The 14,228-nt window shown below is 52.6% G+C and overlaps 1 protein-coding gene across 9 annotated transcripts in view; it reads left to right on the forward strand.

Annotated features, from left to right (window-relative positions):
• Positions 1-1,380: 1,380 nt before the first annotated feature.
• The window catches only part of MVB12B (multivesicular body subunit 12B), a 202,119-nt gene continuing 189,271 nt past the window's right edge, over positions 1,381-14,228 (forward strand). For 3 of the 9 annotated variants that reach the window (XM_070799253.1, XM_070799255.1, XM_070799254.1), the window contains exon 1: positions 8,855-10,460. In XM_070799253.1, the coding sequence (XP_070655354.1) occupies positions 10,296-10,460 (165 nt within the window). In that variant the 5' untranslated portion in view covers positions 8,855-10,295. Of the gene's footprint in view, positions 1,734-8,850; positions 10,461-14,228 lie in introns of those variants that run through there. The other 6 variants (XM_070799248.1, XM_070799251.1, XM_070799247.1 and 3 more) reach the window with 5 other exon arrangements.

Raw genomic sequence — 14,228 nt, forward strand, 5'->3', positions numbered from 1 at the left:
GTTCCTTAATGGTTTGCTAGAAATTGCCTGTAAAACCATCTGAACCAGTGGCATTTCTGAGTGATAAAAATGCTTGGAATACACACACTAGGAAGGCTTCCCCATAGGACATTTTCCTCAACAATCAGTTCTTCAGAACACCTTTTTCTTTTTTTTAAAGGATCAAACAGCTATTTTAGAAAAGCCTAAGAATGTGTGGAAATTAGACTTGAAACATTAGCAAACTGATACTAATCAGTCCTGCATGGTCCTCATCTCATGCTGGCACTCCCTCTAAGTGCCTTGCTGGGGCTGTGCGGGGCATTTTTGGTTAAGGATGCAGACTTGGCACCACCAACTAGCCACTCTAGCTGAAGGCCAAGCCCTAGATCCCTCTCCTCATCCAGTTCCATTTTATCCTCTGGCTTGTACATTTTCCCAAGTACTGTAGGGCCAGAGATCAGCTTAAACTTTTAAATACTTCCCCTAAGCCAGCCTCACAGTCCTTGCTTTGGACCTCTGTAGGTAGCATAAGAGGGAGACAGATATTGCTAGGAATTTGGGGTCAGTGTGAGAGGCCTGTGTTGGCACTGGGGACTGTGGCCAGGCTAAGCTTGTATTGGGTCAGCTGGGCGATGGGGTCTCCTGAACCAAGTGAGCTGAGCTGAAAGATTGGTCTGGGGTCCCGTAAAGCATAGGAGGGCTGAGTGTTCCCGCAAAAGGGGTGTGTGTGTGTGTGTCCCAGTCCCTGCAAGAGGCATGCGGGTGTGTGGGGGTGTGTAACATTTATCCCAGGTTCCAAGAGGCTGGGGGTCCCTGCAAAAGGCGTGTGTGTGTGTCGGGGGGGAGGGGGGGGCGGGTGTCCCTGTCCCTGCAAGAGGCATGTGGGTGTGTGTGGGTGTGTAACATTTATCCCAGGTTCCAAGAGGCCTGGGGGCTTCCGGAAAAGCATAGGAGGGCTGGGTGTCCCTGCAAGAGGCATGTGGGGGGGGGGGGGTGTGTGTGTGTCCCTGTCCCTGCAAGAGGCATGTGGGTGTGTGCGGGGTGTGTGTGGGTGTGTAACGTTTATCCCAGGTTCCAAGAGGCCTGGAGGCTTCCAGGGATGTAAGGACTGGTCTAGGGTATAGTGATATAGTGAGGCCTAGGAGAGCAGAGGGGGCTGCGGGTCCCTGGAAGAGACCAGCTTGGCGGAGGGGGAAATCGGGGCCCAGGCTCCAAGAGGCCCGGGGCTCCCTCGGGTCTGGGCTGCTCCGAGGGGCCGTTGCGGACTCTTTGAGAGGCCGGGTCGGCGGCGCCAGGGCCCTCCCCGGGCTAACGGGCCAGGCCGTGGGGGAGGCCGGCGGCAGGGGGGGCGGGGGCGGGGTGCCGACCGGGCGGCGGCGCGGGCTCCGGACGCGAGGGCTCCCGCTCCCTCCTCCCGCCCGAGCTAGCCTCAGGCGCCCGGCGCCTCCCCCGGAGCCAGAGCCAGAGCCGGGAGGCCCGGAGCCCGGCCTGCCGCCGCGGCCCGCGAGGGAGCCGCAGCCGCCGTTGTCGCCGCCGCCGCCGCCAGGCCGCGCCCCGCCCCTGCCGCCGCCGCCGCCGCCGCCGCCGCCGCTCCCCGGTGAGGCTCGCGCTCGAGCTGCCGGCCCCGCCGCCTGGGCCCCGGGCCCGGCCCCTTCCGCGCCGCCCGGGCGATGAGAAGCTGCTTCTGCGTGAGACGGAGCCGGGACCCGCCACCGCCGCAGCCGCCGCCGCCGCCGCCCCAGCGGGGAACAGTTAAGTGAGGGCGGGCCGGGCGCCGCGGAGGCTCGGCCGAGCCGGCCCTGCTCCTTCGGGGCACGGGCGGGCGGGCGGGCGCGGAACCCGGGCCGAGGGGCGGGCGGGCGGGCGGAGCCGGGCTGCACCGAGGCCTTGCGGGCTCCGTGCCCGGCCAGCCGCGGGGACAGGCCCGGCGGCCTCTGCTCGGCCCTGCGCGCGCCGCGGCTTCGCGTCCTGGCTTGGCCTTGCAGCCGGCAGGCGGGAGGATAGCGCGGGGACCCCGGGGCGAGCAGCGACCCCCTGGGCCGTGGCAGGTGAGGTCGCCGAGAGCCACGTCCGTACGGTGAAAGGTGAGGCGGCCCACCTGTGCCGGGGCGCGGCGGCCACCTGCACAGACCCGGACCTTCGTTTCACTGGCGGGGCCCGGGGTCCACTCTCTGTGGTCACGTGGGTGCCGAGCAGATTGCACCTGAGCCTCGGGCATGATCTGCGGCCTCATCTGTGACCTGAGCAGAGCAGAGAGGACAGCCAAACTCCAGGGCACCTGTCTGCAAGGTGACGTGCTGGTCGAGGCACCCAGGACCCAGAGTACCATCCTTGAAGGGTAGTGAGCCTGTTGATAGTCACCCCATGGGGACTCCAGTGCAAATGAGGCTCAAGGGCAGGGGCCAAGTGAAGAAGCCAGACCCATGAGCATCTTTGTCCTCTTTGTTACCAACACACAACTCTTCCTAAATCATCAGCCTTTCCCAACCATTAAAAATGATTCTTGTATTCTCTACCCCTCCACAGCCTCTTCAGCCTGGCCCAGAGGAGGTCCCACTGGAGGGCAAAAAGGGAGTGGCTGTTGCCCCTTCTCTGCTCCCTGCCCCCACCCATGAGCCAGCCCCGACTCAGTTTTCTGCCACAAAGCAGACAGCAAGCTGGAATCTCTTTAGGGGCCTTTGTCTCTGGTGGTTCCTTCTCAATATAATCTCATTGTACATTTCTGGACAGCTGGCTGGATCTCATCTCATTTTAACAGGGCAAGAAAATCTTATCAGCTGCACCAGAAAAACCTTAGAAAAGTTAGGAGATAAGCTCAGTGGAAGCCTAGACTAACTCAAAAACTCAGCGTACTCAGAAAGTTAGCACAGGAGACAGGTGACACCTTTCTTGCTTGTGGGAAATTGAACTGGCTATTTCAAGATGTTATGCCTTGCATAGAATATTTAAATGGGGCCTCTGAGAGATGGGGCCTCTTCTGGGACCTGGGCACCAAGACCTGTGCAAAGCAATTGACATAGCAATTACTGGTTCACTTGAACCCAGAATCATCTTCTCTGATCCACATTTTTCATTCCTTCCTTCTAGCTTTTAGGCCACACTCCTGATTTATGCTAAAGGCATTTCTCTGCTTTGCCTCCTTCCCACTGGTGGGGTTTTCCCCCACTTCTAGATGGAAGAGTACAGTACACCATGATTAAATGCGAGAACATCAGAATTAGACCTCAGCTTATGCCTTGGCTCTCCTTATTGTGTGTTCTTACGCAAATTAGTGAACTTTTCTGAGCCTCAGTTTCCTCATCTGTAGAGTGAGGCTCATGATAATGTCTATCTCATAGGATTATAGTTAAGAAATAAGAGAAAAATAACAGGAGCAATGCTCAGCTCCGTGCCTGCCACAGGGCAAGTGGTCAGTAAAAATTAGTGGTTAGTATTCAGGGTTTGTTAACTGGTTAATCAGAAGAGTAGCTTCAGTTTTGTTTACTGTGCTTCTCTGTTAGTGGTTGTATTGAGGGCCACTAGGAAAGGATGCGGAGAAGGCAATGGCACCCCACTCCAGTACTCTTGCCTGGAAAATCCCATGGACGGAGGAGCCTGGTAGGCTGCAGTCCATGGGGTCGCTAAGAGTCAGAGATGACCGAGCAACTTCCCTTTCACTTTTCACTTTCATGCATTGGAGAAGGAAATGGCAACCCACTCCAGTGTTCTTGCCTGGAGAATCCCAGGGATGGGGGAGCCTGGTGGGCTGCCGTCTCTGGGGTCGCACAGAGTCGGTCACGACTGAAGCAGTTTAGCAGCAGCAGCAGCAGGAAAGGATGGGAGTAGAATGAACACTGGGCTTGGAATCTCAGGATACCTCCTGGAACCTAGGTAACCCTAGGCAAGTCATAGAACCTCATGGGACCTTTCAGAATCCCCATTTGCTTATTTATTAAAGAGACCTAAGCGTAAAACCTACTCTGTAAGGCTGAACGAGTTAAGGTATGTGAATATGTGTGACACTGTGGATGGGGTGGGGGGATCCTCACTAAATTTAAGTGGGGTCTAACCCTAACCCCTAGTCAATTAACTAGGGGTCTAAGACCCTAGTTTTGTGGGTCTGCCATTTTGACAATTTGTTGTGGGTCTGCCATTTTGACAATTTGTTGTGGGTGGGAGGGGCTGGAAGAAAAACAATGCAAGAATATCTTGCTGTACATTTTACAAAACCACACGACCACGTGAACACTTTGTGATCTGCTCTCAGGGCCTTAGAAGGGGTAAGTGGGGGCTGGGGCAGGGGCTGTCTGGGTCCAAGCGTCCTGGGCCCCGCTGCCATAGCAGGTTGAAAGTGCTCCGTGCCTCGTGCTCAGAGCGCGGCGTCCTTGCCACGCTGAAAAGCAATGACGGTGTTGGAGTCAAGCGTGGGAAACGTCAGAGGTGCTGTTATGATGATGAAGATAACAAATGACTACATGGCTGGATATGATGGGCTGAGAACACTGCGTTTAGTTGGCTGCGGCTGAGTGAGCAGGGTCTTGTTTGCTCACTGGGTTGTGGGAGGGGAGGCCTGGGTTCCCTGAATGAGCTGCCTTTCTGCAGGCTGTCCTGGCTGTATCTGAGGCTCTCCCTGGCCTGTGGTGCCTGGCCACACGGGCTCTCCTTGGCCCCCTGCTCACTGGGCCGCCACTGGGAATTGTGGTTTCCCTAGTTGTCTGCACTGTTTGCAGTGGGGTTGCTTGCCTCAGATCTCTTCTTCCCCGCTGCTTGGGAGGCAGGGTGTGCTTGACATTACCTCCTTGCTGGGGACATCCTGTGGGCAAGCGTTGGGTTACACGACACACTTCTGGTGAGATGCAGAGCTTGTGTAGGCTGAAATGTGAGAGGCCTGTGGGCCCAGAGCCCAGGGGTCATGTACTTGAGCTTTGTAGCAGCTCAGACTCCCCTGAAAACTGGAGGGCCATCTTGTTGGGCCTGTGGCTTTGGGATTGTTCTACACACATACACACACACACACACACACGTGTGCGCACACACACACACACACATTTTTTTTTTCAGGTACTGATCTGCCCAGGAAAATGTTCAAAAGAATATCCTTTGATCCTTTAGAAGAGAGAAATAAATGAATTCTTAATGAGCTAAATATCCCCAGGATGTTGATTGAAATGCAGATCCCAAGGCCTCAAACCCAGACTTTGAATCAGAATATCTGGGGAAGGGACCCCAGAATCTGCCTGTTGAACAAGAATCTTAGGTTGTACTTAATGCTTACTGAAATTTGAGGACCACAGTTACAGATGCTTTTTAAAAATACGGTGAAACACACAAAATAAAGTTTGCCATCCTAATTTGCTACCTAATGCATTGGTGGCATTAAGTGCATTCAAGTTGTTGTACAACTAACCGCTAGAACTTTTTCATTTTGCAGAACTGAAACTCTGTACAGTTGACCCTTGAACAACATGCGTATGAACTGCTCAGGTCCACTTACAGATGGAATTTTTTCAATAATAACTGTTGCAGTACTACACCTTTCCCAGTGAGTTGAACCCCCACATGGGAGGGACCGTGAATTTGGAGGGCCACCTATAAGGTATATTCAGATTTCTGACGACTCGGAGAGTTGGTATTCCTAACTCCTGCATTGTTCAAGGGCCGTCTGTGCTCATTATGCAACTCCCATTTTCTCCTCCTCCAGCATCTGGCAACCACCATTCTACTTTCTATGAATTTGACTACTGTGAGTACCTCATACCTCATATAAATGGAATCATGTAGTATTTGTCTTTTTGTGACTGTCTTATTTCACTTAGCCTAACAACGTCAATGTTCATCCACACTGTAGCATGTGTCAGAATTTCCTTCCTTTTTAGCAATAGTACTCCATTGTATGTAAAGACCCCATTTTACTTATCCATTTATCTGTCTGTGGACACTTGGGTTACTTCCACCTTTTGGCTATCGTGAATAATGCTGCTGTGAACATATACATACAAATATCTCTTCGAGACTCTATATCCAGTTCTTTTGGGTATATATCCAGAAGTGGATTTGCCAGATCATATAGTCATTCTACTTTTAATTTTTTGAGGAATCACCATACTGTTTTCCATAGTTGCTGCATTTCCTTTTCCACCAAGAGTGCCCCAGGTTTCCCATTTTTCCACATCCTCAACTATACTAATTTTCTGGGTTTTGCTAGTAACCATCTGGAGGGCATAGCAACCCCTTCCAGTATTCTTGCCTGGAGAATCCCCATGGACAGAAGAGACCGGTGGGCTACAGTCCATGGGGTGGCAAAGAGTCGGACACGATTAAGCGACTAAGCACAGCACAGTAACCGTCCTCATGGGTCTGAGATGATATCTCACTGTGGTTTTGGTTTGCATTTCCCTAGTGAGTAGTGACACTGAACATCTTTTCAGATGCTTTTTGGACATTTGTATATCTCCCTTGGAGAAAAGCCTTTTCAAGTCCTTTACCCTTTTTTTTTCATCAAGTTACTTGCTTTCTGTTATTGCTCTGTTGTAGGAGTTCTTTATAGACTTGGATTTTAACCTTGCATATATTTTGTTTGTTTTTCTTTCATTTATTTTTGGCTGCACTGGGTCTTCATTGCTGCATGTAGACTTTCTCTAGTTTCGGTGTATGGACTTCTCATTTTGGTGGCTTCTCTCATTGCTGAGCACAGGTTCTAGAGCACAGGCTCAATAATTATGATGCACAGGCTTATTGCCCTTTGGCATGTGAGATCTTCCCAGACCAGGGATCAAACCCATATGCCCCACATTGCAAAGTGAAAAGTGAAAGTTTCTCAGTCATGTCCAACTCTGTGCAACCCCATGGACTCTGTGTGTGTGTGTGTGTGTGTGTGTGTGTGTGTGTTAGTCGCTCAGTCGTGTCCAATTCTTTGCAACCCCATGGACTGTAGCCCACCAGGCTTCTCTGTCCAGGCAAGAATACTGGAGTGGATTGCCATTCCCTTCTCCAGAGGAACTTCCCAACCCAGGAATTGAACCCTGGTCTCCTGCATGGCAGGCAGATTCTTTACCATTTGAGCTTCTCCAGGCCAGAATACTGGAGTGGGTAGCCTTTCCCTCCTCCAGGGGATCTTCCCAACCCAGGGATCAAACCTAGGTCTCCTGCATTGCGGGAGGATTCTTTACCAGCTGAACCACCAGGGAAGGCCAAGAATACTGGAGAGGGTAGCCTATCCCTTCTCCAGGGGATCTTCCAGATCCAGGAATCAAACTGGGGTCTCCTGCATTGCAGGCAGATTCTTTACCAACTGAGCTATCAGGGAAGTGTGTATTGCAAGGCAGATTCTTAACCACTGGACCACCAAGGAAGCCTGGATTTTTAACCTCTTATCAGATATATATGGTTTGCAAATATTTTCTCCCATTCTTTTGTTTCTTTTAATGGAAGTCCTACAAGTACTTTATATAGTTTAAAACCCTGTAAAGAGAATATTATGCATTGTTCCAGTTTTATAGGAGTGGAAACTCAGGCCCAGTGCAGTTTGCCTGCCTGCGGTCACACAGCTGTGTCTGAGTTGCAGCTCAAGCCCTGGTTCCTCTGAGTCCAAAGCCCACACCTTTCCTATTTGTCTACTTTACCACCCAGCCCTCCCCGGAGCTAACAGCGTAGAGGCCCTGCCGGGTCTGCAGGAAGTGGCAATAGCTTGAGAAGCGTTCAGCTTCAGGAGAGGAAATGGGAACCCAAGACTTGGGAATCTCCCTTCCGACGACTGGGGCGCTCCTTAGATCCTCATCATTGCTTGGACCTTAGAAGGAGCAGAGAAGCGCAGACAGGTTTGGAAAGGTTTTGCTTGTTTAGCATTTCGTGAGCTTGTTTCAGAGCCCCTTGCTCCTAACAGTTCCCTAGACAGCCCGGCGCTTCGTGCCACTGCTATTGCCCTGTGCTCTCCCCGCACCTCTTGCAGCACTCTGTGCCCGCTATCTTTCAGGAAGGCCAGCACCCTGTCCGCACCCTCACCACCTGCCCCCGGCAGAAGGGAGTGTCCCCTTCATTTACAGTTCCTTTCTTTGAGGACATTTCCTCTAGCCTGTGAGCCCCGTGGGTGGTGGCCATGACTTACCTGTCGCTGTGTCACCCAGCACAGTGCCACTGCACCTGGGCAGTGCATTATCCAGCCTCTGCCCCAGCCCAGACCAATCAGATCAGAACCTGGAGAGTAGCTGTAGTTTTTACAAACTCCATGGGGAGTCTTCACGGAGCCCCCGGCCAGGTCCTTATCCAGCCTACTCTGGATCTAGGGCAGACCTGCTTCTGGAACTGCCCAGAGTACTGAGGTCCCACCTCCCTTGCTCGGCAGGTGGCTCGGCCCTGGAGTTGTGGTGTTTGTCCTGCACCAGGCATCAATGACCCAGCGGGGCACGCTCACCATTGCTCCTGCTGCTTTACGTGCCCCCTTAGTCCAGTGGAACACAGACAGTTTTGAAAGCAGGACAGGGACTTCGTTTATCCATCCTCCCATCCATCCATCCATTTATCTATAGTCTATTTATTGATGATGCAAATTTATTGAGTATTCACTATAGACTAGGTACTATGATGGACATATACCTTTGAACAACTAATGCTCTGCTTAGGAAAGTGTTGTAACCTTCTGAGAGTCAAGACCGTGTTTCTTTACGTGTGTGTGTATGTATATGTGTGTGTGCGCATGTGTGCCCATGTGCTAAGGTCATGTCCTTGGACAACATCAGGATTCTTAGTGACAGCATCTGTCTGGCTGGGCAGTGGGGAAGATTTGGGGTGAATAGGAGATGTGACCCAGAGTTTGAATGGTGGGGTGGGTGCCATAGGGGAGGGTTTGGGTGCTCTTGGGTAACCTGTGTTAGGGAGGGAAAGACTGAAGGACTTACTCTGAGGCTGCTCCCCAGGGATGATGACCTTTAGGTTCCTTCTTCCCTCTTCCCTCCCTGCCTCAATTTCCTTCCTTCATCAAACATCCCATGAGTACCTACTGCCTTTTACTCAGACTTTGGACTGTGGACCAGCTGTTTCAGCATCTACCTGGATCTTGTTAGAAATGCAGCTTCTCAGGCACCGAGTCAGCACCTCGGGGAGTGGGTGTACGACTTTGTTTTCGTAAATTCTCTAGGTGACTCAAGCATGCTAGAGTTCGAGAATGTCGGGCTTCCCATCTTCGTCGCTGCTCCATGCTCAGCACAAGAGCTTTCCACAGACATCTGTGAGCTGACTGTTATGCACCAGGTCCTGTTCGGTACTAGGGATGTGGAGATGCCTCGGGGGGAGGATGACGAGGTCAGCCAGGTTGAAGGTATCAATGGGACACGCAGGTGGCAATAGCCAGCAGGGCACCAGATACACATATCTGAGTCTCAGGAGAAAAATGCCAGCCTTGGAGGTAATTTGGAGTCATCAGCACACACAGGTAGAATGAGTGCATGACCAAAGAAACTCTTAAGGCCCATGTGAAAGTCAAGAGCGTGGGTGGTGATGAGGTGGGGTATCTACTGACCTGAAGCCAGGTGTTCTGACGATTCTGGCCTCAGGGCCCATTGCCCAATGTTGAGGTGACATGTTAGCATTTTTACTCAGCAGACACTGCTCATCAAGCCAAGGCTGTGACCGTTTCCCGTCACCGAATATTAGGCAAACGGCCAGCCGGCTCTTGGGGCCTCCTGGGATGGTTTCATTTGTAGGGTGTCTGCCTTCCATGGGGGTCCACCTTCTGCCTTCTCTCCAGGGGGCACTATGGCACTAAGACCTGATGGGAGTGGGTAGGGACGGCCTTCATCTGCAGTAAAGGTGAGCAAGCTGGGGTGGGGCTCACAGTGTTCTAGAGAATGCCCCCTCCTCCCCAGCACCAGGCTCCCTGGTTTTGCAGAGCTGGGCCTGTAGGGGCAGGCCTTTAGCCACGGCCGTGCTGTAGAACTTGATCCGGATTTATTTTGGGAGAGTATATTCTGGGATCCAGCACTGCACTGTACTGCAGCCACCCAAACCCCAGGTGTGCCTCACATGGTTTATGATAAATCTGTTTGGCTATCAAATGGTTAATGCCAGTCTAAGCAGAGGTCTGATGGGGTGGATGCATTTGTACACCAGATTCTTCTATTAGAAGTAACAGACTTTTACTGGGAAAAAAAGGAAGTGCTCGCCATTGTTAGTTCCCTGGCTGGAAAGTTCTTTGTGATCCAGGGGAGCTTAGGAAAATACTTGCTTTCATTCCCCAGTATCTTAGCAGCCTTCCCAGCAGCCTGTGGCCTGTTGCCACCAGATCGTACTCGACAGCATTTGTCAGAACGATTTGGTTTCTGACTGGTCACTCGGATCAAATGTCCAGGCCAAAGTACAGGACGCACCAGGAGGCTATCCTGAGGTTCCACGGTGGCCACCTCTCAGCCTGTGTGCGCTATCCCTATGGGTGGTGCCCAGAGCTAGCTGGCCGTTTGCCTGGGTGCTGCATGGACCCTGACCTCAGCCTGCAGTCTCCTGAGGAGGTAGGGCTCTGCATGCGCCATGGCTGCCTGCGGTGGCCGGGTTTGTGTATTTGTGTGTGTTGTGGGTACCTGGGTGAAGCCTAGCCACCAACTTCCTCCCCTGTCCTTCTGTCCTCCGCTTAAGATTTGTTAGCAGGAAGGAACCGGTAGTTATGGGGTAACAGAGACGAGCAGGGGTTCCTGCAGCCCACCGCCACCACCGAGCTGCTGGGAAGCAGGCAGAGAGCTGCCTCACGCCGGGCTGCAGCTTTTCCGCAGGGAGGCTCTGCTCTTCGGCCGTTTGCCACGGGGAGTGAAATATTTATCCACTGCTTTTCCCCAGCTCTGCAAGCTGGTAGATGTGGGCAGACAATTTATGTCTTTTCTGCCCTTGACTTTGGATTTCAGACAATCCGATCTCAAGTTCATCCTTCTGTAGAGACTTAATTAACCCACTGGTTTTGTCATTTCAATCCCAGTAGCCCTATCTAACCTGCCCCACCCCCCAATACTTTGATATTACTCTCCTCCAAAGCTGTGTGCAAGTCCCACCTTCAGCCCTGGTGGGCAGCACTGGCTCCGCTTCTGAGCTGGTCTTCCTTCCTTGTCCTGGGTTCCTGCTGTGCCTCCTTTGAAGGCAGCATCCCCTGCCCCCCGGCAGTTGTTGCCTCCCCCCACCCCCAATGTGCTTTAAACTCCTCGGCTCATGCCCTACCCTGCTGCTGGAAGGGCCTCGGTGGAGAGAGGTCTCAGCTCTGTTAGTTGGGTTTTGATTTCAGTACAGGAGTTGATAAAACGAGATAAACCCCAGGCTCACAGGGCCGGGGAAATTAAACAGAGATGATATCAAAGTTCCCCTGAGTTTTCAACTGTGATTCAGTAGCTTAGTTTTCTCCCAGACTGCGGCTGGGAGGCACGCCTTTGATACTGAAACAATGTTAAGCATCAGTTAAGCCCAGCACTGCTGACTTTTAGGGATTAAGCACACTGTCGTAGTAATTCTTTGATCAGCTACAAGGGAGCCGTGTGCTGTCTGTGTGAAGGGGCTTTATAGTTAAAGTTCATTTCTCTGTGAACCTGGGGCGACAGCCTTGGTGAGGTGCTGCCGTGCCGGGGGGCTGGGACCTCCCCCGGGCACTGTTCGGTGCACACTCAGGAAGCTCTTCTCTTACCCAGTGTTGCTGGATGGAAATCATTGAGCACGGCTGGAAAAAATCCTGCTGGGTCTGGAAAACACACCTCGCCCTAACTGGCCCCATCCAGTCCTTCAGTCCCAGGAAGTACCACACACACACTCTCTCTCTCTCTCTCTCACGCACTCTCCACACACACACACACACACACATACACACATTCTCTCTCTCACGCACTCTCCACACACACACATACACACACACACATACATATACATTCTCTCTCATTCTCTGTCACTCTTCATCCCAGTCCCCCAGTCCCAGGATGTACAACACACACACTTACTCTCATCCTCGCGCTCGCTGTCTCTCTCTTTCTCCCCCTGCTTTGTGGAGAAATCCTCTTGGGACAGACACAGGCACAGCTGCCCAGGGTGAGGCTCTGTAGCCCCCAGCCTTGGCGATGGTCTGAGTGAGGCTGGCTGCACGCTCGGGATAGACAGGGACTGGACGACCTGTGAGGTTAAGCTAGGAGGACTAGGTCAAGGTCAGTGCTGCCAGGGTACTCTCTACTCTTCCGACCCTGCCCGAAATCAGACGTGACTCCCAGGTGCTGCTACTGTCGTCATTCCTCTCCTGACATTTCCTGGAAATCCACTTAGCTTCAGGTTGGCTCCTTCCTAGAGTTCTCAGAAATCTCGGTCTCTGTTATCTTGTCATCTAAAACACTGAGTGAACTTTTGGCTTTTCCTCTAGGGACCCTCCTTGCAGCCACAGCTGGGGCAGTAGAAGTTTCCCCATCCCCTGCCCCCGCCTCCGCTGGCGGTGCAACTTGCAGTTGGCAATGGAGGCTCCCCCGCCGGCCCCCCCCGGGTGCTGTTGATTGTGTTCACACCATGCTGTACATCACCCCGTTCCCTCCTGTGCAGCACGCGGGTCTCCCTCATTAGGCCTAAATTTACCTCTGTCCTACACAAACATGGCCTTAGCTCATTTTTATTGCTGTAAATTATTTATGAGGGAAATGTTGCATCTCGAAACTGAGGTGTGAGGAAAATTAATCCCATGTTACTTTTATCTCTCAATACTTTTCTCCCCCTCGCTTCACTTACTGGGTTACTGCTAGAGAAAAGAGAGCTTTGGCATTTTAAAATATAATTGGTGCTGAGAGCACTTTCTTGATCAGGTATGGGATGGGAAGTTGGGTCTGTCTCTGCCCAGTGTGTGGAAAGTAGACCAGACTGGGGAGGGAGGGTCAGAGGCCCCTGGGGCTCTGCCTTCTGCCAGCCCATGGCATCTGAGAACTCCAGGCCTCTGTTTCTTTCCTCTGAAATAGGGATTAATATGCTCCAGTCCACTTCCTAGGTTTGGTGTGAGCATCAGTTGAGAAGGAGCTGGTGAAAGCTTTTTTGGTAATTGCAGGGCACTGCTCAGATGCGGGGAGGTGTGTGAGTGCGTTCTGTGTGCAGCTAGAATTTGGAGCTGGAGGTGGATGCCAGGCTGGGCAAAGAGAGCTGAGGAGGATGCCTGTTGTTGCAAGCAGGCCTGGCATTTTCTGCTTCAGCCCAGCGTCAGCGTCTTGCCAGACAGGTTAATGGTGGTCTTAAACACCCCCGCTCGTCTGCCCCTCTCCCCAGGCAGCTCTGCTCTGCAGCACCCACCCCCCCCCCACCCCCCCACCCCATTAATGGCCTCTTCTCCCCTTCGCCGAGGCCTGGCTTGTGACCCGGGCAGCCGCGGGCCGCTGCCGTGCCATCCCCTTCGGGCCGGAGGTTCCGCGCAGCCCAGGGAGCGCCGAGTGCTAAGTAATAAATGGCCTTTTGTGAGGAAGGTCAATTGAAGTGACGGTAGAGACGCTGTTAAGAGTAATTTGCAGTCAGAAAATATGTAATTCAGGGCAAGCGGCTCTGAGTGATTGCCTCTGCCATGGATATCTTGGGCGTTTCTCATTAAAAGCTTCCTTTGCTGGTGGTGGCGCTTTCCTCCGCCGTCCCAGCGAGGAGTCATTTGTCTGTATTTCACAAAGGCTGCTGGATCCCCCAGGGCACTGCCACTGGGGGTGTGTGTGGGGTGTGGGGGCGGGGGTGGAGGCGTGCATCTGAGATGCTCAGTGCTAATGCCCTGCCCGCCGCATCCTCCCACCCTGCAGGCCCGCAGCCCGCCGGCCGGCTCCTTTGTCTGCTCAGGAGGCTGCCCGCAGCCATCTTGGGGCCCGGTGCCCGGCTGCCCGGTGCATTGTGGGAGCAGCGGCGTCAGCTTCCCCCGCTCCCGCAACTTGCTCGCGCTGCAGAGCAGAGGAGGGCGGTTGGTACCTGGACCGGGATGCAGTGACCCGAGGATGGGGCATCCCTCAGCGAATAAAATATTTCTTATTTATTCCCATGCTCCCCACCCCCCACCTCAGATAGTAGAGGCAGCACTATCTTAATAATAATAATAATAATAAAACTTACGTCTTATGTTCTTTATTAAATTCACAGCATGATATTTTAGCACTGGCAGAATTCAGTGTCTTCTGTTAATGAGTTGTTAATTGCAAAGCATTTCGGTAACCAACAACAGGTATAACAGTATTTTGCTAACGGCAGCGATGTTATTTCCATGTTAACCAAGAATACCGAGTTTTCTAAATGAAGTACTTTTTGATCAGTTTGCT

The sequence above is a fragment of the Bos indicus genome, chromosome 11, assembly GCF_029378745.1.
Source record: "Bos indicus isolate NIAB-ARS_2022 breed Sahiwal x Tharparkar chromosome 11, NIAB-ARS_B.indTharparkar_mat_pri_1.0, whole genome shotgun sequence".
NCBI classification, from domain to species: domain Eukaryota; kingdom Metazoa; phylum Chordata; class Mammalia; order Artiodactyla; family Bovidae; genus Bos; species Bos indicus.